General features: G+C 46.5%; 1 protein-coding gene across 2 annotated transcripts in view; it reads left to right on the top strand.

The window, feature by feature from the left end:
- The window catches only part of Ubac2 (UBA domain containing 2), a 184008-nt gene that overhangs the window by 132983 nt on the left and 26080 nt on the right, over nucleotides 1–24945 (top strand). For both annotated transcript variants that reach the window (XM_052732403.1, XM_052732402.1), the window contains one exon: nucleotides 13924–14169. In XM_052732403.1, coding sequence (XP_052588363.1) covers nucleotides 13924–14169 — 246 coding nt within the window. The remainder of the gene's footprint in view (nucleotides 1–13923; nucleotides 14170–24945) is intronic.

Below are 24945 nucleotides of genomic sequence, written 5' to 3'. Positions count from 1 at the left end.
TCTTGCCAACCCAATATGATGTTTTTGTATTGAGGGGTTTTATGTTGTGTTTGGCTGGTGTTTATGTTGTTTATTTGTTAGAGGGTGTGTCTGTAAGACTTAAGTTTTATTGACTGTGATGATAGGCCTCTGATTCCTGGGCTCCTTGGGTAGCTGTACGTAGTGACTGACTTACAATGAACAGAGTGTAGCAGAAGGATGCTGTGACTTCTAAGAGTGGGTCAGAACACAGCAGCTCTGCCCTGCTTTCTCTTGGACCACTTTCCCTTGGAGAAGCCAGCTGCTGTGACCTGGAGACACAGAAACTCCCTTAGGAACATGCCCATCTCTCAGCATTTGACACTAACTTGCCAGGTGTACTCTTGACCCATCTTGGAAGTTCATCGTAGGCCCTGTCAGGTCTTCAGATGAGTACAGCATGACTAACATCTCAGCTGAATGCAACCTCTTGAGAGACTTTGAGTCATAACCACCCAGCTAAGCTACTTCCAGATTCCTACCTCACACATACAAAGAAAAGCCTGTGTTGCTGATAAATACTGTTTTTAGCCATTCAGTTTTACATAGTGTTTCTTAGTAGCCCATATCTCACACCGCTGCATAAACAGGATGATGTTTTCCAATCCAGAACATGGCATGTGTCCACATTTATTTAGCTTTTTACTTTATTCTTGGAATTTTTAGTTTTCCGTATGTAACCCTTGCACATCTTTCATTGAGACTTGTTTTTATGGTTTTCTCCAGTTGCTTATTGCTAGTGTATAGGAAGCAGGTTAGTGTTGTTACAGTGTTTGTATTCTACAGGTTTGCTCCTGTTGTTGGTTGTTTTTGTTTCTTCTTCTGTGAACGCCTTCGAGTTCTCTACATTCATCATGCCATCATCAGCCTTCATTACTACCTAAGACTTCTACTCGGGTGTTCAGTAGAAGCACAAACGGCGGGACAGAGGAGAGGGCTGTCCGAGTGTTTACTGCACAGCATGAGGACCCGAGGTCAGGCCCCCAGCACCCACCACAAGACAGTTTTGTTTGAAGTTGTCTACATTGTACAATTTACCTAATTCTCCTGATACACGGTTTTCCAAAAAAGGAAATTTCCAGCACCTTTCTAAGACACTTTTTTAGAAATCAGTAATACGAGATATGCCTGATTTTGTGTTCTGCAGTCCAGAATCCCCATAGTCAGGATAGCACACTGTTTTTGTTGGCTACTCCCATGCTAATGTCATTGCCCTTCCCTCACACAAAAGAGGTGACCAGAGGTCAGCCTCCAACACTTCCACACTGCCAGGCAGCCACATGCCCACAGTAACTGCAAAGCCACATGGCTCTGTGTGTCGTGAAAATGATGATCTTTTCTAATGCAATCACAAGGAACAGGTAACTTTGAGGACCCCTAATCTGCAAGCACATTCTTGGGGTGATCAACCAACGCCTTCTCATTGACTTCACTGCTCTGTTAGCATTCTCAGCATGGAGGGACTAGGAAACTCCATGGCGGCAGAAGCTTTCTGTCTTCCTCTCCACTCAGCTTGAGTCTAGAACACACCTGGTCCATAACAGTAATCAGTGTGCATATTGGATGAAGGAATGAGTCCCCCAGTGGGTCTGCTCTCCAGGGAGCTTGTGTGCTGCAGTCCAGAGGCAGGGCGTGTTTGTTCCCAGGCTGGTTTGTATCCTGTGGATGCACTGCCATTCTCCTGGAAAAGCAGCCTTGTGTCTCTCTCTTGTCCTTGTTGGATGGTAGGGCTCTTGAACGTAGGGACTGTGGTCCACAGGGACCCTGGCAGTCCCTTTCCCTGCTGGGCATCATTGCAGGTCATGGTCTCTTGTTGCTGCTTGTTGTGGTTTCAGGCATGCTGTAGACAGGACCAGAGGATAGGTGAGCTAACTAACCAAGAGGGCCGACCTGTTTCCCAACCAGCAAATTAAAGTCTCTGCCCTTGAGTCTTACTCTGTGGCTTCCTTCCTCAAGGGTTAATGGTGTGAAAAATGCAAGTAAGTGTGCAGTTGATGTTCATACTTTTAGTGTCCTAAAAGCAAACCGTTTCCTGTTTTACACTGTCAGGCTAATGAGGAAATGGCTGCCATTGCTGCCACCTGGGGGCTCCTGCCTGTGACCCCGAACCACACGCTGGGACCGTGGCCTAGACAGCCCACAGAGGTGGGCCACACAGTCTCTGTTGTGTGGTCTCAGTGTTTCATTCCACACCTCGCTGGACCTCCTGATGTGTGGCGTGTGCCTGCTCCCTTTTGCTTTATCTGGTCATCTTCTGTCTGGGCGGTTGTCTGTGTTGCTGGCCCTCACTTTGGTTTTTGGACATCCTGCCTCAGAAAGACCTCACTGATCCTGGGTTAGTTCCTCCTGGCTGGTTGCAATGCAGATTCTAGCATCTGGCCTTACTTCTAAGATTTAGTGTGTGTTTGCACACATGTGAATACAATTGCCCACAGAGGCCCGAAGAGAGTGGGGGTTAGAGGTAGCTGCGAGCAGCCTGGTGTGAGTCCTAAGAATTGAACTCAGATCCTCTGGAAGAACAACACTCTTACCCTGAGCCACCTTCATTCTGTCCCTCCCTCCCTCCCTTCCATCTTCCTTTCTTTGTTGGAGACTGCATCCAGGGCTTGACGCACACTATGTAAGCATTCTGCAACTTAACTCTTTTTACCCACTCATACTCTGATTTTAAAGCTTTTTTTTTTTTTTTTTTTTTTTTTTAGCAAAGCATGACTTCCAAGAAAAAACTGTCTCAGACTGAGGGTATAACTTAGTTGACGAGAGTGCTTTCCTAGCACATGATGCCCTGGTGAGCTCTTCAGCACCACATAAAAACTGGGCATGGTAGCACACATTTGTGCTGCTAGCTCTCAGGAGATGGAGGCAGGAGGATCCGAACTTCAGGGTTATTCTACAGTGAGTTCAAAGCCAGCTCAACCTAATAAGACCCCAACTCAAAAAAAACTAAAAGGAATCTTAGTATAACATAAGTAATACTGTGGAGATTTTGGCAGTAATTAGGTAAAACTTTAATGTAATTATTCCTATCATATCTTTTCATAGAATGGGGTGATGTGATTATCAAATATTTATAGGAAACTGAACTGCTAAGTTTTATATACTCTAATCCATTGTAACTATCTGAAACATTTTACAGTACTGTTTTGTGTGTGAACTCTTCCTTCCCATGAGTGCCGCTGGCACACATGCTCATCATCTATGACTTCACCGGTAGATCAGACAGGGATGGAGTCATGAGCATGTAATCATTTTTGCCTAGCTTCAATTTCCTACCATGATGCTTTAAAAAATGTAAACCTTAAATAGGACGGGCATTTCTGTTCCAGCAAACACCTCGTTAAGATTTTATTTTGAGGGACTGGAGAGCTGGGTCAGTAATTAAGAGTGCTTGTTGGTCTTGCAGAGGATCTGGTTTGAGTCTTTCATTCCTAGTACCCACACGGGGTTGTAGATGTAACCAACCATCTTATTAAATAAGAAACACAGAACCAATGCAAAGAAGAAAGCCAAGAGATCAGAGCTAAGAGCCTTACCCGCCTGCTGCAGCTAGCCTCTTCAGCCAAGAGACCTTTCCGAAAGAGACCTACTTCCTGTCTGTTTGTCTTTATATAGACTTTCTGTTCTGCCTTCTCATTGGTTGTAAACCCAACCACGTGACCTTCTCATCACTGCCTGTCTGTACAGACCTCCAGACACATTTTGGAGCGTGTGTCTCCAATGCTGGCTGTATCCTTGAACACACAGAGATCTGCCTAGCTCTGCCTACCAAGTGCTGGGATTAAAGGCGTGCGCCATGAACGCCCAGCTCTGCTATGGCTTGCTATTAGCTCTGACCCCCAGGCAACTTTATTTATTAACATACAAATAAAATCACATTTCAGTACAAATAAAATATCACCATAGGGGTGGTTCACAACCATCCATAACTCCAGTCCCAGGAACTGTTTCCCTCTTCGGACCTCTGCCGGCACCAGTTACACACATGGTGCACAAGCATACATGAAGATAAAATACTCATACATGTAAATAAATAAATAAGACTTTATTTTGGAACATTGAATTTATATATTATTTGGTGAAAATTGGTATCTTAACCATTTTGATCTTCTAATTTGTGGATTGTAGTACCTCTATTACTAGGGTTGTTTTTGTGTGTGTGTGTGTGTGTGTGTGTGTGTATATTTATATATGTTCATGTACATACACATATATGCATACTTATACACACACACACACATACACACACGAGCATACGTATTCCTTGTACTGTTTTTGGTTTTCCCTATTAAGGGCTCACCTTTAATTGTTTTTATTTCTAGTGGTTTGTTACTAGCATGTGCTTCTACTTCAGGTGGTCTGTGTCTCATCTTGGGTTGCTTTTAAGAATTTATTTTGTCCACTACAGTGCATCTCGAAGTAGATTTCATCTTCTTATCCCTTGGGAATGTTTGCATTTTCCAGTGTATTGATTTATTGTGTGTGGTGGGGTGGGGTGTGGGTAGTGCTCACATGGGGGTCAGAGGAATCAGTTCCCTCCTTCACCGAGTAGGTTCACAGGCTCCCACTCAGGTTGTTAGTCTTAGAGGCAAGCACCTCTACCTGCTACGCTACTGGCCTGGCTTACATTATATTTTAGGTTTGTATTATTTATATTATATGTTTGATCACTCTGAGAAGCTGAGCTGCTGTCACTTATGAAATCCCACTGTCCCCACACGCCCTCTCTCCTCTGCCTCTGGCTCTGCGATGTGCGGCTTATGATGTGTGCAGGCTCCTCGTGTTCCTTCCACCACCTCAGTCTCCCTTCGCGGCCTCCACATCACCCAGTCACTGCTGCCTCCCACGGCCCGAGTCTCCAGAGAGCTTCTGCAGGGATTTGCATGCCCTGCCGTCCGTCACTTTCCGAGTGCTCGTGAGGTGCAGGTTTACAGGTGCTTTCTAGTTTCACTCCACGTGCAGCTGTCTCTGTTTTCATTTTCTTTGTTGTTTTGTACTGTTTTGATAATAGGGCTGCAGGAGTGGCTTGAAACCGCAAGTCCCTCTGTGCTCCCTGAAGCCTGCTCTATTCGGCCCCTTGCTCCTGCTTCTGCTCCAAATTGTCCTGACGTCAGAGGCCCCATGGGCCACATCCAGGGGACCTGTCCCCGCTGCTCATCCACAGCAGCGTTCGCCATTGGTGACTGCTCCCCTCACATGTTGTGTGGCTCCACTGTCACCAAAGTTCCCTGGCTCCATTTCCTCACCCTGAAGCCCCTTCCTGGATTCCCTCACACACCTCCTGTCCATCCGTCTGCAGACTTTAGTGTACCGCTGGCTCTGTCACTTGGTCCTAGTCTCTCTGTTACATACTCCCCACCCCCAGGCTACCTATTCTCTCTGCTTAAATTCCATGCAGTGTTCAGTGACTCCTACATACTTCGCAGCTTACCTGTTCCCTTGGGTCCCAAACTGGTATTCCAACCACTCCCTGGGCACCCATTCCTACATAGCATCTTCAGTTTTTTCAGTTTGTCTTCAGGGGCACCCTATCATCCCGAAGACTGTTGCTTATGTGTCCCTTCCAACCTAAAGTGGGTCCTTGGTCCAGGTACTCTGATTCCCTTCCTAGAGCATGTCTGATGGTTGCATGTCCTCATGTGTTTGTTACCTTTCCTTCCTAGAGCATGTCTGATGGTTGCATGTCCTCATGTGTTTGTTACCTTTCCTTCCTAGAGCATGTCCGATGGTTGCATGTCCTCATGTGTTTGTTACCTTTCCTTCCTAGAGCATGTCTGATGGTTGCATGTCCTCATGTGTTTGTTACCTTTCCTTCCTAGAGCATGTCCGATGGTTGCATGTCCTCATGTGTTTGTTACCTTTCCTTCCTAGAGCATGTCGGATGGTTGCATGTCCTCATGTGTTTGTTACCTTTCCTTCCTAGAGCATGTCCGATGGTTGCATGTCCTCATGTGTTTGTTGCCTTTCCTGTATATTAAGGACTAATACTTCTGTGAGAGTACAGTTTTCTTTATTTTGTCCTCTATGGTGTTCTCAGTGCAAGGGCTTGAGACACCCTTGCTGAATTCATGGAAGCTTGTATTAGTCAGGGTCCTCTAGAGTCACAGAACTTACAGAATCAACTCCCCTCTCTCTTCATATGTGTGCATATATATATGGGAAATTATTGGAATGATTTACAGGCTGCAGTCCAGCTAATCCAACAGTGGTTGGCTGTGAATGGGAAGTCCAGGAATCTAGTAGCTGCTCATCCCATGAGGCTGGGTGTCTCAGCTGGTCTTCTGTATATGCTGGAATCCCGAAGTAGGTTCCAATGCCAGAGACAGATGGATGTGCTGATGAGGCAAGGGCAAGCAGGGGAAGAAGGAACCCCCTTCCATTGTCCTTACATAGGCTTCCAGCAGGTGTGGCCCAGATTAAAGGTATGTGTTGTCCTGCCTCAGGATCCAGATCAAAAGCTTGTTGTCTTCTTGCCTCAAGATCCAGATCCCAAGTGTACTCCTCCATATCTGGATTATAGTTCATTACAGATATAGTCAAGTTGACAAGAAGAATAGCCATCACAATACACCCCCTGTCAACTTGACACACAATCACATCTCTTTATGTCATGATTAATTTCCAGATGAAAACAATAACTGGGTCATAATAGCACCTAAACATAATGTAATTATCCCAGGTACAATCACAAATATATTATATATTTAGCCAGGTCATAATTATGCCTCATATGACATAACTATCCCTCATACAACTGCAAATGCAAGTGCATTATATATTTAGAAGAGAGGCAATGTCTCTTGGGGGGCATCTTTCTAGTATCTCAAACTTACATCTGATAACCACTGATATTTCCTTAATTGGTGTTACAACATATGATAAGGAAATTGAAAGAAAACACAAATACCTGTACTAATACATTAACAAACACAGCAGAACACTCATGTCAGTTAGAATCCTTGTTTCTGCAACTGGTCTGGCGGCCTTAGAGGGTGTTTAGAACTACCTTCCTCTACTACCAATTCTGTATCTCCTCCACTCTCAGCAAGCACTTCAGCAGGTCTAGGCTCTTTTCCTGGAGGAGTGACCCACACCTCCATTCCTGATGGGTTTGTGCCCTTTGTCATCCTGCCTGGGTTAGATTTCTGTAGTTTCCCATTAACTTTAATTGCAGGGCACAGTAGCACCAAGAGACTCACAAAAAGATCTCCTGCACTCCAGATGTAATCCTTCCTACTGTCATTGAGAGGCAATCCATTCTCCCCATGGTAATCTAGATCTATCACCCCTCCCAACACTGTTATTCTTTTCTTAGCCTGTTGGTTTAAGGGCATTAGAAGCCCAAAGTGACCAGGGGGGCGTCTGACCTTCCAGTTCAATGGGATGTTTGTTGTGGCCCCAGCAGGAGCACTCCCTCTCTGGAACCAAAACTTCTAAACCATCAGAAATTAGGGTCATGGGAACAGGAAGGAAAATTTTTCCTAGTAAGTCACTAGGGGTGATAGTGAGTGGAAATATTCCCTTTTCCACCCCTTGAGTCCTGGACCCTTGGAGCCTGGCTATGGGAGAACCATATATTGGATGCTGAGTCAAAGACTTCTGGAGAACCCTGCCCCTGCCCTCCAGGCTGCTGCCACCTAAGTGGTGCTGCAACTGTGTCTTCAGTGGTGGGTAACGTGGTGAGACCAGTGGGTTCCGTGATTGTAGGCTCACTGTTGCACTTCTCTAACTGGTCAGAAGCAATACTGTGTGGAATACCACGTCAGTGGATAAGGCCTTCTGTGAGTCCATGGGTAATAGTTTTGGCAGAAGCATTACATGCAGGAAAGGCAAATCCATAACCAGAATAAGTACCTACTCCAGTAAGGACAGCATTGTCCTTTCCATGGAGGAAATGATCCAGTGTAAGCTTGCCACCAGGTTGCTGGCTGTTCACCCTGGGGAATGGTGCCACATCTGGGGCTCAGTGTTGGTCTCTGCTGTTGGCAGATCTGGCACTCAGCAGCAGCTGTAGCCAGGTCAACCTTGGTAACTGGAAGTCCATGTTGTCTAAGCCCATGCATAACCCCCATCTCTGCCACCATGGCCACTTTGTTCATGGACCATTGGGCAGTGAGAGGAATGGCTGAGGAAAGAGGCTGACTGTCCACAGAATAGGACATCCTGTCTACTTGATTACTGAACTCCTCCTCAGCCGAAGTCAACTTTGGTGAGCATTTACATGGGACACAAGTATCTTCACATCTTTTGCCCATTTAGAGAGATCAATCCAGATGTCTTTCTCACCAATTTTCCAATCATGTGCTTTCCAAGTTCGTGACCATCCAGCCAATCCATTGGCTACAGCCCATAATCAGTAAATAGTCACACATCTGGCCATTTCTCCTTCTAAACAAACTATATGGCTATGTGTACTGCCTGAAGTTCTGCCCACTGTGAAGTTTTCCCTTCACCAGTATCTTTCAGGGTTGTTCCAGAAGGGAGCTGTCCACTTCTGGGTGCTGCCACATTATGTGCAGAACCATCAGTAAACCAGGCCCTACTCTTCTCTTCCTCATTCAACTGATCATAAGGAATGCCCCATGAGGCTATAGGTATATGCTTGGCAGAAGATGGCATTGTAACAGGAGTAGAAACCATAGACATTTGGGCAACTTCTTCAGGTAGCTTGCTAGTGCCCTCAGGACCTGCTTGGGCCCGATCTCGTATATACCTCTAACATTTGATAATAGATTGTTGCTGTGTATGTCCTACTTTATGACCTGATGGGTCCAGTAACACTCAGCTCATGATGGGCACTTCAGGTCTCATGGTAACTTACTGGTCCATTGTCAAACATTTAGTTTCCATTAAGACTCAACAGCAGGCCAAGAGCTGTTTCTCAAGGGGAGAATAATTGTTGCAGATGATGGCAGAGCCTTGCTCCAAATCCCAGTGTCTCTTCTGTGATTCACCTATAGGGCCTGCCAAAGGCTCCAAACAAACAGCATCACATATGCCACTGACATCTCAAGTACCATCGGGTCTGTAGGATCACATGGTCCAAGTGGTAGAGCAGCCTACACAGCAGCCTGGACCTGTTGAGACTTCCCCTGTTCCAGTCTGCATATGAAACTAGCAGCTTTCCAAGTCACTTGGTATATTGGCAAGAATAACACACCCAAGTCAGGAATGTGCTGCCTCCAGAATCCAAATAGGCCCAATAAACATAGTGCTTCTTTCTTGGTGGTGAGAGGGGCCAAGTGAAATAACTTGTCCTTCATCTTAGAAAGAGTATCTCTGCATGCCCCACACCACTAGACTCCTAAGAATTTCACTGAGTTAGAGAATCTTTGAATTTTGGTGGATTTATTTCCTGTCCTCTGACATGCATATGTGTTACCAGTGAGTTCAAAATGATTGCTACCTCCTGCTCACTTGGTCCAATCATCATAGTGTTGTTAATATGGTGCACCAGTGTAATATTTTGTGGAAGAGACAGATGATAAAGATCCTTTCTAACTAAATTTTGACACAGGGCTGGAGAACTAATATAGTTTTGAGGTAAAACTGTGATGGTATGCTGCTGGCCTTACCAACTGAAGGCAAATTGTTTCTGCTGGTCCTCATGGACAGGGACTGAGGAAAGGCATTTGCTAATCAATAGCTGCAAACCATGCATCAGGAGATGTGTTAATTTACTCAAATAGGGACGCCACATCTGGTACAGCAGCTGCAGCTGGAGTCACTACTTGATTGAGTTTTTGATGGTCAACTGTCATTCTCCACCATCCACCTGTCTCCCAAACTGGCCAGATAGGAGAGTTAAATGGAGATGTGGTGGGGACCACCACCCCTACATCTTTCTAGTCCTTGATGGTGGCACTAATTTCTGCAGTTCCTCCAGGGATGCGGTACTGCTTTTGATTCACTGCTGTCCCTAACAGAGACAGCTCTAGAGGCTTCCGTTTAGCCTTTCTAGTCATAATAGCCTACAAACTGGCTCAAGTCTGGAAATTGAGTCACTGCCCAAGGTTCCTTTTGCCACGATCCAGTGCAGCTTCTTTCATTTGTTGGAGAATTTTTCTGCTTCTACAGATCAAACAGAAATGCAGTAGGCTTCGTATCTGTTTCATTCCTGGAAACACCATGATTGATTAGCCAGTACCAAAGATCTGTACCAGTCATATCACTATAAAATCCACCTTACGTGTGCTGACCATTCCAGGTTAGGCCATTATGAACACTGTTTTGTCTACGCCGCCCATTATGATAACTGCAGTCACCTTGCCTCTGGAGATTCAGTGCTGCTACCTCAGGGCCCAACTCATTGCATTTAATTTTTCCATCTCCCACCCTATGGTCTAACACAAGAAAAAGGGCGACAACAAAACTCTTCAAATGTGCTGCTGCCCTGCTCACCATTGTGCGTCTCACAGGATTCATGAAGGGCCTGGCTTTCTGGGCCTTCCCATTGTGGGGGTCAGGTTTCTCACGGTGTACCCACTCCAGCATTGCAGTTTCCTGAGCCTTAAAATCCCTTCATCAACATTAAGCCAAGGGGTATCAGGCATCTCCAACTCATTTTAGTTGGCCATCTTTTGATAAATGCTTCAGACAATCATTCAGATAAACTTTTGACACCTTTTTTAACTGTGTGACCTTCCATTTTAAACCTAGAATCTCCACCCAGGGGGCCCATATCAATAAACTCAGCCTGATCTAGTTTATGTTCCTTCCATCATTATCCCACACCCTTAAAATCCATTCCCACACATATTCCCCAGACTTCTGCTTGAATGACTTAGCAAACTCATTCAGCTCCTTAGTCGTGTAATGGCCCTCCTCATTGACTACACTTTCTACCTCGCCTCTAGGGACCTGCTTTGCCTTGAGTCAGGTTGTAGTTGTAGTGGCAGCTGTTGGTGGCCCTGAGGGACAGCAGTGTTGTTCTGCCTGGCATTTCCTTCAGCGAAAGTCACTGCTGGTTTATCAGACAATGTAGGATTAATTTCCTCAGTAGAAGGTTAAAAGGGCAATATTTAAGGGGTGGGGCTAAAGGTATTACTTCCTCATATGAGATAAAAGTCCTCAGCTTCAGTAGGGTCCTTCCATACATCCCCATCCCAAGTGACAGGATCCCATTCTCCACCAATTAGTGCCCTTCCTTTAACCACTGACACCACTGAGGCTGAGACTTGAATTTTCCCTGTAATTCAGCCAACTTTATAATGAGGGCTTCAGTTTGATTTTCTGCAACTTGAGCTCTGTGGCTGCTGGAGAGAAGATTCCCTTCCAGGGCACACTTAGAAACCTTGGACTGTTTATGCACATCTGGAGCCGGTCAGTTTTACCACTGAGTTCACTGCTTGTCCTTCACCATGTTCTGAAGTTGGTTATCAAGGAGCTCATTCCTGTCCATTATCAACTTATCCAGAGAGATTAAGAGTAACCAATCGCCAGGCGGTGGTGGCGCACGCCTTTAATCCCAGCACTCGGGAGGCAGAGCCAGGCGGATCTCTGTGAGTTCGAGGCCAGCCTGGGCTACCAAGTGAGTTCCAGGAAAGGCGCAAAGCTACACAGAGAAACCCTGTCTCGAAAAACCAAAAAAAAAAAAAAGAGTAACCAATCAGCAGCTTCGTGTTCCTTCTTTTCTCCCAAACTGTCAAAAGTTTCACTAATCCATTGTCACTCACTGTTGATGAATCAAGATAACCAAAGGCGTTTATCTCTGTAAGTTTAAAGTTCACACCATGGGCTTTCAGTACTCTCCGAGCTCCCAGAAGAGAGTGACTGCAGAGGCTTCAGTAGCTGAAGGTGCTGCTGCTGCTGCATCTGAAGGTGCTGGTAAATTCAAAAGACTATTCCAGGGACTTAGAATATCCATCCTCACACTTCTGCTTCTCCAGCACCACTCTGGCTCTCTAGATTCTCAGAACTTATGGAATGAATCTCTCTCTCTCTCTCTCTCTCTCTCTCTCTCTCTCTCTCTCTCTCTCTCTCTATATATATATATATATATATATATATATATATATATATATATATATATACACACACACACACACACACACACACACACACACACACATATATGTATGTGGGCATATATACATAATATATACATTATATATATGTATGTATGGGAATGTATTGGGATGATTTACAGGCTGCAGTCCAACAATGACTAGCTGTGATGGGAAGTCCAGGAATCTAGTAGTTGCTCATTCCCACGAGGCTGGATGGCTCAGCTGGTCTTGTGTACATGCTGGAATCCTGAAGAAGCAGGCTCCAGTGCCCATGAAGGAATGGATGTGTAGGCAAGCTGGTGAAGAACAATCCATCCCTTCCTTCTTCCATTGTCCTTACATAGGCTTCCAGCAGAAGGTGTAGCCCAGATTAAAGGTGTATTTTACCCCCTAAAGATCTGGATCAAAGGCGTGTGTCATCCTGCCTCAAGATCCAGATCAAAGGCCTGTGCCTTCTTGCCTCAAGATCTGGACCCCAAGTGTGCCCTCCAATTCTGGATTATATATATAGTTTGTTACAGATACAGTCAAGGTGACAACCAGAGTGGCCATCACAAAGCTGCATTCTAAAACATGAGCTGAGCATGGTAACATATATGTAATCCCAGTACTCAGGAGACTGAGGCAGGAGGATTGCAAGTTCCAGGCCAGCCTGGGCTACATATAATAAGACCCTGTCTCAATAAGACAACAACAACAAACAAATACATGTTAAAGTATTCTTTTTTGGTATCAGCAAAAAAGTTGTTAAATTCTTTTGTCTGGTGTGGATAATTTCATCCTAATTAGTCAAATTTTTTTTAGTGTATTTTAAAAAATATGCATGGTGATTTTTACCTAAAAAGACATACAGAGAAGAAATCCTGAGGTTTCTCCTTCTGTATAAATGGCTTTGTAAATAACCTTACAAAAAAAGATGTGTTTGTAAAAAGAAAAGTATTTTTCCAGAAGTATTAACTGCTAACTAATATTAATGAGTAACTAAACATCTAGAAAAAAATCCATACTTGAACTCTAGATAAGTAAATTCAGGGTTAAGATTTTCCCTCTTCTCTGGTAACCTCAGTGACTGGGTCGTGTGTCTGTCTGTCTGCCAGCGAGGATTCCATGGACTTGCTCCAATGTGAGATTTTTTTCGGATAACCAAACCTTTTGTGGATTTCGTTTTTTTTTTTTTTGGTTTTTTTTTGGTTTTTTTTTTTTTGAGACAGGGTTTCTCTGTGTAGCTTTGTGCCTTTCCTGGAACTCGCTTTGTAGACCAGGCTGGCCTCGAACTCACAGAGATCCGCCTGCCTCTGCCTCCCGAGTGCTGGGATTAAAGGCGTGCGCCACCACCGCCCGGCTGGATTTCGTGTTTTAATTTTAGGAGTGTGTGTATGTAAGCCAGAAGTCAACCTTGGTATCTTCCCTTGGACCTGGGGCTTGCAGGCTAGTTGGCCAGTGAGCCCCAGGGATCGCCTGTTTGGCCTCCCAGCACTGGGGTTACAAGCACATGCAGCCAGGCCTGGGGTGCCAGGGACTGAATTCAGGTTCCCATGCCTGCCCAGAAAGCATCTGACTGACCAAGCAGCCATCTCCCAGCTCCTGGATTTCTTTTAAAATTGAGACATTGCTCCTTAAATACTGTATCTGTATGTGGTGTGTGGAATGGTCAGGCTTTTGCTGACTCCTAATTAATGCAGCGAATTTGTTCTGCTGAGTAAGTTAAGTCTGTGCTGTGTGCTTGCACAGTTGCACTCCTGCTGCAGCGGTTAGTGCACAGCACAGGAAGGGTGCTTGGCGCTCTGCCGCTTGGCAGGACTTGTTACCCCTGCTAAACTGACAGTACCGTCGGGGACATTTGTCACTATTGATTCCCTGTTGGCTACATTTGAACCATCGGTTGGATGTTTTCTTGTAGATTGCCGGCATGTGCTATGACTACCAAGTGCTCCAGGTTCACCAGGTGCTCCGCATCCCTGGCAGCATGGCCCAGTTCTTCTCCTGGGCCCTGGAGCCTGTCTTCTCGTCCTCAGAGCCCACCAGCGAGGCCAGAGTTGGGATGGGAGCCACAGTGGACATCCAGAGGCAGCAGAGGGTGGAGCAGCTTGACCGGCAGCTGATGCTCTCTCAGTATGCACACGTGAGGCGACAGAGGCAGCAGCAGGTAGGACCTGCGTGACCGGCCCGCCGCCGGCCAGAAGTGTGACTGCACGTGTGGCGGCCTCTGCTTTGTATGGGCTTTTGATGTGTTTTCAGGAAATTGAGAATTTAGGTCTCTCGGGGTGAGAGGCCTTTGTCAGTGTCAGGGGTTTGTGTTGTTTTGTTTTTAAGGAAACAAAACAAATTAGAGCTGAACACTTGGTCAGAATGGACAATCTTACTCTTAGCATTATTTCTGAGAGAAACAGCAACCCAGTTAGCAAGGTAGAATACTTATCATTGTTTGTCATCTTGTCAAAGCCACAGCGTCTTCCTGTTTAAAGTGCTAGTCATGTGCCATGGATGAGGAACAAATGAAAAGCTTCATGATTTTCCTTGGCTAAAGTGAATACAAAGCTAAGAAGACTTTAAGGGAACAACCAGTGATTACATCATATAAACGCTCTGCTTTCACAGATGTGCCATTAGTAGCCAGGAGCCATTGCAGTTACCTACAAATACCACATTAGCCAAAACTCTGACACCACACTTGTCTTCTAAGGGGGACAAGGAGGAGGAGGTTGCTCTGTACCCAGCTAAACTTCTGGTATGACCTTCCTTGGACATTTCTGTGGCCCAACACATTGGCCTCTTCACTTCCTGCCTCCTCCTTTGTCTTCTGGGATGGTGAGAGATGCAGAATTCTCACCGGCCCTCTCTCTGTCACCTGCCCTCTTCCCCAGGTGTTCAGGGCTTCAGGTCTCAATGGCCTGGAGAATTTAAGTCTGACCTCTTTGCACTCCCGCTGGGAATGTGGGTTCCAGAGTTTATATTTTGGATAGGAGTATGGACAAGAAGAGAGAGAAGCCAAAGTTGTTCCTTATAGACCTATTTGACCTTGAAGTGACTTTGGAGCATACAATACAGATATATGACATGTTTGAAGATGGCTGGCACATGCTCTCACAGAGAGTTCAGAGATGGGGGTGGAAATTACAGACGGACTCGACTCTGTGTACCTGAGGACAAAGAGCAAGGAGCTACATGAGAAGGATTCCATCCTCAGTCAACACAGGCTGAAGTGAAGCCTTGTGATTGACAAGTGGCAGCTGATTGATAGGAGGCGGAGAAGAATGAGAGGATGGGGTGTGGTGGGATGGCAGCAGAGAGCCCAGCAGGGCCTGTCGGTAGCTTCCTCCCCTCCTGGGTACAGGATAACCCTCGGAGATGAGAGTCTTTATGGGAAAGGGAGGAAAGTTGTAGGTTCTGTGGTGTACTTTGGGGGAATGGGTTTCTAGTGTCTGTGACCTGCCTTGGGGAAAAGAAATTCTAGTTTCTGTGACTTACTCCAGGACGGGATGATAGGAGAGGCTAGAGAGCCCTTGATTCGGAGGCTTCCAGAGGCCTTCAATTCCAAGAACCCAAGCACATCAAGGTGCCAGACTTTGGGATATCCTAACCCTCCTTTCATAAGGAAACCATTCCTTTTGGATTAGGGCCCACCTAATGACCTCACCTGACCTTAATTAACCATTACAGACCCTGTGTTTAAATATAGTCATGCTGAGGCAGTAGGCTTTCAACATACAGAGTTACGATTCCAGATTCAGTGTCCAGTGATGGCACTAAGTGGTTATTCTTTCTTGAGGCTGGTGTGTCAAGCTCATTGCCGTCTGCTGATGGCAGATTAGATAGTCCATGATGGCAGTAGCTAGCTCATCCTGGGCCCATGGAGCCCATGTGTAACCTCCTTCCCTGTCAACATGGCTACTCTTCCTGTGCCAGTACCGAGATGGGCAGTAATAAGGTTGCTGTCTGCCTCCTGCTTGGTGCCTTTTCTTGTGATGGAGGAATTAATCTGGGGGAAAACACACACACACACACACACACACACACACACACACACACACCATACTTCCTGAGTGTTGGTATTCCTTTAGCTGTGTTTGCTTACCTTCCCTCAGGTTTCCTTGGCTCCTACCTTCCAATCTCCTGGCTGACCAAGTCTTTTGCTGTCCCAGTAAATGCACAGGCTGCATTTTATTTCCCACAAGCCATTTCTCTTTATGCTAAGTGGATGACTGAGGGCCTTAGCCAGCTCCTCTCACAGGAGGAGTTCCTTCTGTCTCTCAGGGATCCTCCCTGCGCTACGCCTGAGAAGAACTATGAACCCTCTCCAGAACCTCTCCACGAACCACGTTGGACCATTGCCCTCCCCTCTTGCTGGTTGTCATAGACTCACAGCTTGTGGCAGGTGTGAGCCAGGGAGAGGTTTTGGTGCAACAGAGGTGGTTAGCATGGTGTCTGGATATCTGCCTTTGCAGCTCCCTTGTGCCCTCTGGCTCTGCCCTTGCTGACCCCAGGTGTACCGTTTCTATCTGGCAGCAGGTTTCTGCTGGGCCTCCAAGGCCTGCAGACTGATAGGTCTCCACTGCATATACTGAAATCACTTTGGCTCTTAGGCACTTTGTGGTGTAGCACAGCATTTTGTTGGAATGTAGTTCTCTGCAGTTCGTATATTCCCTGCCTGGGACCCCAGGAGCCAACATTTTCTCTTACAACTGGCTTCAAATGTCTTTGTCCACCCTGGACCCTTTGACTCCCACACAATCTTCTCCAGCGAGTAAAACACCAAACCTCTTGTCCTCCCTGGGAATACATTGCCACCGTCACTGGTGAAGGCTCTGTGTGTGGCTCTGTCCACTGTTTCCAAACCCTCTACTCTCAAACATTGGTCTTCCCTCCAAGGGCCTGAAGTTCAGAGCAGCAAAGCAGCCCTAAAGTCTTGATGGGACCTTTCTGGACAGCAAAGAGCATCTGTCCTCAAGCTTTCTAGGTTTATTTTCCTAAGCTTCATTACCATAGCCTGCTGAACTTCCTCATGGGGCTGTTTGACCCTTTGTCTTTATGCAGGGCAGATCAGTGCACAGAGTAATCTTCTGCCTGTTAAACCACCATGGAAGAGATTCCTGTGTTTGTGTGCGTGCACGAGAACTTTGTATGGCAGTTACACTGATCTGGGGGAAGGGTTTGTTTTTAATTGAATTTCCAATACATTTGTTCTTAATGCTTATCATATGCTAGGCCGAGGGCTGCCATTGATTGTGGAGATGCAGAACAACCAGCCTATAGACCTCACTGTAGAGCTTGGGGCCTGCCTCACTTACAGAATTGCATGCTTCACACATTACCAGCAAGAACACCGTGTGTTATGCCAGCCATTTGCCCCTGGCACCAGTTCAGTCCTGATCCCAGAAACATGCCAGTCTGTTTGGAGTTCTCCCCTCACTCAGCTGTTTTCAGGGTCACTCAGCAGGTGGCCACTGAGCTAAAGCCCAAGGCTGTGCTGTTGAAGTTCCTGGACCAGTTTCTGTCTATAGGATGACCCTCCCTCTCCTCCAGATGTATTCATGCTCTTGTGCCCTGGGGGTCTCCACCGGTGTCATTGCTGTTTTGTTCATGCTTTCGTGCCCTGTGTCTCCCTAAAGACACATTCCTGCTACCCTTGCTTCTCCTCCTCCCCCGACCATTGTCAACCCAAAGGCTGCCCTGAAGACTCGTGCTTCAGCAGACACGTCTCCCTTCTCCCCAGCCTCCTGTCCAGTAGTCTAGTACTTCATCCTTCCCACCCATCTACACCTTGCCCCTGCTCTATGAAGTACCAGTGTCTCTTTTATGTAAGTTGGTTGTTCCTGCCCCCTCCACCACCTGAGTTCATGCCCATGGCCTCATTTGCCTCCTCCTCCAGCAGCCTCTGCCCTGTCGGTTGCTCCTTCAGTGGTCTCTGAAACATAAGCCTGATGCTCTCACTCCTCCTGTAATCTGTCAGCAGTTCTCCTCCCTGCCTCCTTAACCACATCTCCTTCCCACAAAGCACCACAAGCCTTACTGAGCCACTTCCAGTTCATCGGAGCTACACATTGCCTCCCGCAGCCACCCAGCTCTACCACACAGAGAAAATTGTGTTTGTTGTTGGTTTTTTTTGCCTGCCTGGTTCCCATTCACTTTGCAGTTTTCCTGGCAAATAACATGTCTCTGGGAAGCCTTTTCAGTCTCCCACTGGGGCCCCGAGTTTCTTTGCCTAAAACTTAGCCCAGCTTAGGCCAGCTCTCACTAGGGACTGGCCTACCTATCCTTGCCAGTGTGATGGGGTGCAGAGAGGAGGCTATCTGCCTTTCCAGTACATGGATAATACTGGCACTAATAGGAACTTAGCAAATATTTGGGGAACTAGGGAGTAAATGTGTGTATTGTAAATATTGACAGGGTTACTTCAAATTCCGATGCCAGCTGGATATAGCTGAGCAGTCAGGGTTGGAAAGACACACAAATGTCCTGCAAGGACAAGCTAAAACCAAATCATGACAGACAGACTAAGCCCATGTTTAGGCTGACAGAGAATAAAAAACTGGAGCAGCCAGGAAGAAAGCAGGAAGTTCAGAAACAGGGTAGCCAGGAGAGGAGCTGTTGCAGTCAGAGCAGGTGTTCACCCTGGCACAGGAGGCCTCTGGCAGGACGCTGAGAAGTGCTTCATGAGCTGGGCTTGGTGCGATACAGCCCTGCTCACGATGTGATGGTGACCTTGTGTTCCTGCAAGATGGCTCATCAGCTGTGCAGCTCTGGCAGATTTTGCATCTGGAGAACAGTGACGCATGTGATGTCTCGATAGGACTTTCCTCATCTGGAGTTGGGGACCATTGTGTGGACAGAGTCAGTATACGTGGAACCTTATATGCGTGACGCCCAGACATGTGATAATGTTCCCCATGCGCTTTGACCCCTCACGGGTCTTTCTGGACACTTCTTCAAGTAGTTACGATGCTTGTCTCATGGCAGTTGAGTTGAAAACTGGCCTTACTACTTAATGTATGGGATGTGTATGATGTGTGTCTGTCATCCATAAACCCATTCAGGGCAGCACTGAGGGCAGCGGGTCAGACTCAGGAACTGTTCTCCCAGACTCCTGTGGTGTGCCTCGTGTGTCTGTGTGGACACAGTGCTGGCTCCAGAAGGTCACAGTCACTTCACTATAGATAGTGTCTGACCTGTTGCTCCAGGACCAGTGTTTAACTTTTTATAGGCTCATGTTTTGTTTTGTTTTGTTTAATGGGTGGGGGTTGTTTATTTTTGGATTTTTTTGAGGAAGTGTCTCCCTATGTACTTTTGGCTATCCTGGAACTCACTATGTAGACCAGACTGGCCACAGACTCATAGAAATCTGGCTATCTCTGCCTTGCCATTGCCTAGATTAAAGCCTTGCACCACCATGCCAGCCACAGGCTCTTGGTCCCCACTAGGACATGAGCTCCTACTCATTTGTGCCTTTTGGACTCTAGTACAATGCACTGCCCTGTGAGTGTGCAAGAAACTGCCTGACATTTCTCCAGAGGTCTGCAGCTGCTGAAGATGAAGCAGTGGTAGGGGTGAGGCTCCTGCTAGACCATGTGCAGCCCTGAGGCTCAGCAGCCCTGCACAGTCTGATATGCTTAAGGAATCTTGAAGAAGCCATCAGTTGGGGTACAAGGGCCCAGGAGAAAAAGACTAGGGTCCCCAAACAGCTGTGGGAACAGCAGGGGATTGCATTTGCTTAAGAACTAAGAGTGCTGTAAGCAGGTGCCAGTGACAGATAAGTGTGGCCAACCACTCCTGTAATCCCAGCACTGGAGAGGTAGGCATAAGACAATCACAGTTAGAGTCTACCCCGGGCTGTGAAGTGAGAGCCTGTTTGAACTAACACAGAAGAAGAGCACACAAACCGAACAACCTGTACTGAGGTCAGTGTCCATTGTGTGTTGGTGAGATAGCTCACTCCTGCACAGCGTCACGGTGCTTCTCTGCTTAGAGTCCCAGCCAGAGCAACTGGCTTTGTGCTGAGAGGGCTAGAGCTTTTAGACAAGCCCTAACTTTTCCACGGGAAGAAAGGCTGAAGGCTGAGCTGATCACCAATGGTTGCTGACTTAATCAGTCATGCCTTCATAACGGATCCTCGGTAAAAACTCCTAGGGCAAAGTTTAAACAGCTTCCACATAACTGAACACATGGCGGTTCCTGATGGAGGCACCTGGAGAGGGCCCACACCCGCCCGTCTGCTGTGCTCTCCACATCTCTTACATCTGGCTGTTCATCTGTATCCTTCATAATAAATGGGTAAATATAAGTGTTTCTCTGAGTTCCCGGAGCCAGCTCAGCAAATATATCAACCTGAGGAGGGAGTTGTGGGGTTGATTGCTCAGCAGCCAGTCAGAAGTGACAGATACAATACAGGGTTTGTGTGGCACTATCTCAGGCTGGAGCAATGTGGTGTGGTTGAATTTGTTGTTGCTTTCAGTTCTGTGAATAATGCTAGATAAGTTTTGAGACTGCAAGTGATGTCTCCTGGAGAGGAAGCCCCTTTCCCACTCCAGTACATCTGCTATTACAAGTGTTGTGTTGACTGGTGTGTGAGCGTGGTAAGGCCAAAACAATGTAGTTTTTCTTAGTAACCCATATGTTCACAGTATGAAGCATAATCATAACATGAAAAGAAAAAGAAATTAGCATTTAGGGAGACAGCACTGGGTAGACAAAGTGAGCTGCACACAATCTAATGGTTGTCATGGTGATAAAGGATGGCCTAAGAGTCTTTGATGTATCATAAGATCTCTGGAGCTTTAGTCACTGTCATGGCGTGGGCACACATGCCTCCCAGGAACTCTGGGACATGCTCTAGACTTGGGAGGTAGCCTGTTACTCCTAAAAGCTTCAACTTCTAGAACAGAGCTGAACACGATATCACCTGTGGGGCAGGCTACCAGTGTTTGTACAGTTCAAGCTGAACAATCTTTATGTCCCTACATAACAGCCTCAGCTTTGCCTCTTGCTTCCCAGAGCCTTAAGTACTTAGTGCGTGGCCTTTACAGAACCTTTAGTGTGACACCTGCCCTAGAGGCGTGTGGCCAGCACCTCTCAGCTCTGCTTTACATGGGAACCTAAGTTCTTTGCACTTTGTGCACTCACTTGTATGAACCATTTTTCTGTTCACTGCTGATGCCATGTAGCACAACACACACTTGAGGATGACCTTACCCTAAGGTGTTCCTTGGGAGCAGGGTTAGAGTGAAGCCTGCCATAAATGCACAGTGCCTGGTGTGAGCCTGCTGGGAAACCCGCCAACAGACGGTGGGGTCGCTGGTGTCAGTGTTTTGCCTCATGCCTTGGGCTGCCCACCGCCTCCTGAGTGCCCTCCGCCTTGTTGGTAATGAGTAGTCTTTATACATGCAGGGACAGGTGTTGATGCTCCCTCAAGCATCTAACCGCCGTTCACACATGCAGCACAGTGAGCTCCTCAGCACTGGCCTGAAGCACATTAGCTACATTCTCTCACCCACCCTGAGTAAAATTTTGCGGCTGTGAAAATAGTTTCTCTTCTCATCCACCCTCAGCAAGTGTTGTCAGGTACCATCCGACCTGCATCATGACTCATACCTGCCTTGCACAGTGTGAAAGTTCTTTCCATTAATCAAGTATTTGTTATTTAATAAATATTTCTGGTGTTTGGAAAGTATTCTGTTGAGTAATTCACCCACTTAAGTGTGCAAGTCATTAATTTTTACTCACAGAATTATGTAATATCACCACAATCAGTTATAGAACATTGTTAGCATCCAAGTAGGAATTGTGTGTCCAGAGCCGTGGATATATGTGACATGAAAGCAGAAAAGCGTAGTAGTTATGGGGAGGAAGGAGGCCAGAAAGAGAGCTAAGAGTGGGGGGGCAAATAAGGACAAAGTGGTGTGTGTGTGTGTGTGTGTGTGTGTGTGTGTGTGTGTACAGAAACACATTGTTTGCTAACTTTAAAAGTTAATTTTAAAAGTTTGTAATAGCCAGAACATGGAAACAACCCAGATGCCCTTCAACTGAAGAATGGATAAACAAAATGTGGTACATATACACAATGGAATACTACTCAGCAGAGAAAAACAATGGCATCATGAGGTTTGCAGACAAATGGATGGATCTAGAAAAAATCATCCTGAGTGAGGTAACCCAGACTCAGAAAGACAAACATGGTATGTACTCACTCATAGCAGGATACTAGACATGAAACAAGGATGACTTGTCTGCTACTCACATCACCAGGGAGGCTACCTGGAAAACAGGACCCCAAGAAAGACACAGGGATCGCCCAATGACAGAGAAATGGAATGAGATCTACATGAACAGCCTGGACATGAGTGGGGGTAATGAAAGGCGAGGGTTGAGGGAAAGAGAGCTTGGGGGAGCGGGAGATCCCAGCTGGATCAACAACAGAGAGGGAGAACAAGGAATAGGAGACCATGGTAAATGAAGACCACATGAGAATAGGAAGAAGCAAAGTGCTAGAGAGGCCCACAGAAATCCACAAAGATACCCACACAACAGACTGCTGGCAATGGTCGAGAGACAGCCCGAACTGACCTACTCTGGTGATGGGATGGCCAAACACCCTAATTGTTGTGCTAGAAACCTCATCCAACTACTGAGGGATCTGGATGCAGAGATCCATGACTAGGCCCCGGGTGGATCTCTGGGAGTCCAATTAGCGAGAATGAGGAGGGTTTATATGAGCGAGAATTGTTGATACCAAGGTTGGATAAAGCACAGGGACAAATAGCCAAATGAATGGAAACACATGAACTATGAACCAGTGGCTGAGGGGTCCCCACTGGATCAGGCCCTCTGAATGGGTGAGACAGTTGATTGGCTTGATCTGTTTGGGAGGCATCCAGGCAGTGGGACCAGATCTTGTGCTAATTGCATGAGTTGGCTGTTTGAAACCTGGGGCCTATGCAGGATTGTTTGGCTCGGCCTGGGAGGAGGGGACTAGACCTACCTGGACTGAGTCTACCAGGTTGACCTCAGTCTGTGGGGAAGGCTTTGCCCTGGAGGAGATGGGAATGGGGGGGGGGGGTTGGGGGGAAGGTGAGGGGGACGGGAGGGGGGAGAACAAGGGAATCCATGGCTGATATGTAGAACTGAATTGTATTGCAAAATAAATTAAAAAAAAAAAAAGTTAATTTAATTTTTTTTTTTCTGTTGGCAGCCACTCCCCAAATCTTCCTGTCTCACAAGCCCACTTTATATCTGTAAATTTGCCTCTTGAGGATGTCTCTGTGAATGGAGTTTACACTAGCAAAATAAATTAAAAAAAAAAAAAGTTAATTTAATTTTTTTTTTTCTGTTGGCAGCCACTCCCCAAATCTTCCTGTCTCACAAGCCCACTTTATATCTGTAAATTTGCCTCTTGAGGATGTCTCTGTGAATGGAGTTTACACTAGCTGGTGTCTGGCTGCCTTCCTTGACTTGGCATCACATTTTCAAGGTTCCCATGTATTGCAGCACATGCATGATTTTTCCCATGTTTTAGAGAGCAAGGCCATGGAGTATAGCTTTATGCTGACAGGTACCACCCCTCTGTTGTTCCTGTCACTTGGCTAGCTTGATTTAGAAGAGGCTTCTGCACCGCTCGACCTCTCGAACCCAACTGTGTTCATTAGCATCTTTTCCACAAAACGTGCAGAGCCAGGTTCTGGGGGAGCTTTGAGCCAGGCACTGTGTTCTGACCTTGATGTGACAGGAAGAAGAGACAGTCATAGTAAAGTGTCATCCTGGCTCTCCTAGGAAAAATGCCATCATCAGGCAGAGGCGGGAGTGGCGCCTCTACCTATGTGGACATCTCAAGGCACCCCTGGGACCCAAAGGGAACAGCCACACAGGCCTGAGTTCAGCTGGTGCCACACCGACTGGCACACGTGCATCTCTGCACTTGGCTGTGCTCTTTCACTTTGTGATAGGATTTGATTTGAGAACAATTCTCATCAAATTACTGTGCTTCTTTGTCAACAGAGTCTAACCAGCCCGAGCTGGTTCCTTTATGACTCTGCTCCCATGAGTGTGTGAGTGTGCAGTGTCAGATGTGGGATAAGTCACCAGAGCTTAGTTGATAAAAATCTGCAGTGGAGTGAGAACAAGATGCAAGTCCTCTGTTCTCGGTGAGGCCGAGGCGAGAGCTGCTGATCGCGGTCTGCGCCTCCTGCAGCCATGCCGCCATGTCTTCGCGCTCTGTCACTGCTCTTGCTGACCTTGCTGGTGAAATTCAGCCCAGAAAGATAGGATCAGTCAAAACTCTAACACTTTTCCAAACCTGACTCATTAAGTGACATTCGTGAAAATCATTTCTATTTTCCATTCTGTTTTGGTGTCTTCATGAGAAAGAAGAGCACTGTACGGTCTCATGGTGTTTAGGAGGATAGGTAAGTGACTGTAATTCTCTTTGAAGGTACAGAAGTTATCAACGACTCTAATTCTCTGTTGGATATTCTTCCTCGACTCACTTGTGTTACTTACTCTTTCAAACCATAAGTGAGTGTAGCGATGGGACATGAAGCGTCATGTTAAATGTTGATCGACAGTGTTCGCCCCTTCTCTTCCTCCAAGAGCCCATCTCTGTTGCTTTCAAAGACAGAATGTACTCTAATTCCTTCTTCTTGAGAAGCCCAGAATTTCCAGAGCTGTGAGCCATGCCCTCTTTTCAGAGATTGTAACACAGTTTGGCCAGCCAAGGTTTGCTGAGCTCTTCCTGATGAAGTGATGGATCTGTATGTGTGTATGTCACACTTCCCAGATTGTGTGCCCATGCTCTGTGGTCCAGTACATCACCTAAATGATGTTGCACTTTCCCAGATTGTATGCCCATGCTCTGTGGTCCAGTACACCACCTAAATGATGTTGCACTTTCCCAGATTGTGTGCCTATGCTCTGTGGTCCAGCACATCACCTAAAT

Source organism: Peromyscus californicus, unplaced genomic scaffold (assembly GCF_007827085.1).
Source record: "Peromyscus californicus insignis strain IS unplaced genomic scaffold, ASM782708v3 Scaffold_12__1_contigs__length_115047231, whole genome shotgun sequence".
Lineage (NCBI taxonomy): Eukaryota > Metazoa > Chordata > Mammalia > Rodentia > Cricetidae > Peromyscus > Peromyscus californicus.
This window is presented reverse-complemented; position numbering and strand designations above follow the sequence as displayed.